Source organism: Nicotiana attenuata, unplaced genomic scaffold (genome assembly GCF_001879085.1).
Source record: "Nicotiana attenuata strain UT unplaced genomic scaffold, NIATTr2, whole genome shotgun sequence".
Taxonomy (NCBI): domain Eukaryota; kingdom Viridiplantae; phylum Streptophyta; class Magnoliopsida; order Solanales; family Solanaceae; genus Nicotiana; species Nicotiana attenuata.
Window position 1 is genome coordinate 45,960 of NW_017676080.1, and position 2,560 is coordinate 48,519.

The 2,560-nt window shown below is 42.8% G+C and overlaps 1 protein-coding gene across 1 annotated transcript; it reads left to right on the plus strand.

The window, feature by feature from the left end:
* Window positions 1-465: 465 nt before the first annotated feature.
* Window positions 466-1,720, plus strand: LOC109220733 (MAP7 domain-containing protein 1-like; the record flags this gene model as incomplete). Its single annotated transcript, XM_019385197.1, has 3 exons — window positions 466-541; window positions 597-757; window positions 1,205-1,720. Coding segments are annotated over exons 1-3 (753 nt in total), but the record flags the coding sequence as incomplete, so codon positions are not given.
* Between the last annotated feature and the right edge of the window lie 840 nt (window positions 1,721-2,560).

Below are 2,560 nucleotides of genomic sequence, written 5' to 3' on the forward strand. Positions count from 1 at the left end.
TCTCTATTATGATAAATTGAGGCATGTTCAAGAGAATTCCAAATGAAGAACCTGGTTCATCAGTATAGGTTCATCTGAAAGCTAAGGTATGTTTTCTACACTGCACAATTAGAAATATAAATATTTAAATCATGAGCAGATGTCCTACAATTGTTCAATTCCTTAGAAAATTCTATCCGTTAGCTTTGAACCAGTTCGGTCAGCCTTATAACTCTAAACCACAAAATTTCCTAAAATCTAGGGAAGCTTAACCGATCATTCAAACCTACAATTTTAGGTTGATTAGACCTCTAATTGACCACTGCTAAAACTGCCGTTATAGATTAAATGTGTATTTCTCTTTAAACATACATCATTACATCCTGCCATCCCCATAATTCTAAACCGTCAAAAATCCCTCTTCACTTTCATTTGCTTTCTTCTCCAAAATTCTAACTCACCAATTCTCTCAAGAAACCAGTGTTCATGACAAACCCACAAGACAATCCTAGAACCCCTCCACAGCCCACTCTCTCTGATTCATCTACCCCTCCTCCACCCAGTACATCTCCCAAACCCAGGCTGAGAAGGGTGAAAATGCTTGCTCGAAAAAACAGTAGCATCTGGGGCTCTCAAGAGGAAATTAAATGAGAAATTGAAGGCAAGCCAGGTCCAAGACTCTGACTCCAACTCTGATTCTGAGTCATACAAATCTGCTAGTGAGGGGGAAGGACCTGGGTCTTCTCACTCTGAAAAGTCTAAAAAATTCCCTTCCAAGGTAAGTTCTGCTTTATCTAAAAATCTAGAAACTAGGTTTGTTCTGGTTGGGCCTATCAGGGATGTAGAATTACCTGAGTTACGAAGAAGTGGAGGTAAAAAGAAATCTGAAAAAGAAAAAGAGAGAGAGGGTGCATGTTGTGAAGAGAGGGGAAATGGGAAAAGAGTGGTTGATCATTCACCCACTGCTGGTTTGGCTGTGCTTGCTATCTGTGGGATTGAACAAGAACATGTAGAAGAGAGTGGCAAGAAGTCAGGGGGAAGTGGTTCTGGTGAAGCTGCTGAAGGGTTGGTTAACATAAGTTCACAGAGAGATGAACCTGGTTCATCAGTTGAAGAGACCCTAGCAGACCTTTTGAAAAGGGTTGGGGCGAGTTATGACCCAAGGAAAAGAAGAACCACCACATCAAAAGTTCCCAGTGCTCCTAAACACTCTAAAAAAATATAGGCTTCATCCCCAACACCTACTGACACTTCCTTTCCAAAGGGAAGAGCCACAAGAAGTAGGGTTAAACAGAGTGAGAATGATCTACAAAAGGCCTTAGCTGAAAGTAAGAAGAAAAGAATGGATAAAGGAAAAGGGAAGGTTGCAGAGTCCTCAGAGGCTATTGAAGTTGAGGAGATGGAACAGGTCCATCAAGAAAAGGTTACAACAGAGGAGGTTCAGACCCCCAAGCCCAAAAGGCCAAAGATTTCTTCCAAGAAGTCTTCTTCTGTGTCTGCAGCTGCTGAACCTTCATTAGCCAAGAGGACAAGGTCTGCAGTGAAAAGTAAACAAGTAAGACTCTCTGAAGATGAGGAACGGAGTGGAGAAGAAGAAGAAGATGAGTCTGATGGTGATCAAGACAAGCTTGCCATGTTTGGCAAAAGAAAATTTTTGAAGGGTAGATTCCTGAAAGACCTGGTGGAACCAGGAATGATAAGACTGGTAGATGCCTTGGCTGCTCAGAGGTGGAAGGACATGGTGTCACGACCCAAACTGGAGGGCCATGACTAGCACCCGGCCATACTTACCGAGTACCAACATACATTTTATCTAACCTTCTTTATTATCTTTTAGGGTTGACGAGATCAATATAAATGGTAGACATGGGTCATGGACAACCAACAATAAAATATGATGGCATGAACATACATAACATGGGATGACTAGACAATCAAGAAACTATATATAAGGTACGAGCTACCACACTACCATGAGAGACTATACAATAAAAACCAGCCGACAAGGCCTACCAAACTATACATGAGTCGACACCTGTCTATGAGCCTCTAAAGGAACATAAGTGTTGCAACATAGCCGGAACAGGGCCCCGACATACCCATAATATCTATAACAAAAATGCATACCAAGACCAAGGCAAGTCCGAAGAAGGGATCTCGCCAATCACCGTTGAACTGGACAGCCTACTATGGTGGGGGAGCTGCGCCTGCCTGTCCATCAGGACCTGCAGCACGACATGCAGCGTCCACAAATAAAAGGACGTCAGTATGAATAAAGTACTGAGTATGTAAGGCAGGGAACCATAAGTACGAACAGTAATGTAAGCAGGGATAGAGAATAAACAACCTGTAACATCTGGATACCTCTGAGGACTACTGACATGAAATGCTTGATACATATGTATATATACATAAACTTTTAAAACATATGCCTCTGTGGGCATCATCATCATCATATCGTACCCGGCCGTAATAGGCTCGGTAAAAACGTACCCGGCCACGTGGAGCTCGGTAAAACCCAACTGATCAGTGGTTGCACAATAGGTGCCGTACCCGGCCGACTATAGCGCTGCTCGGTAGA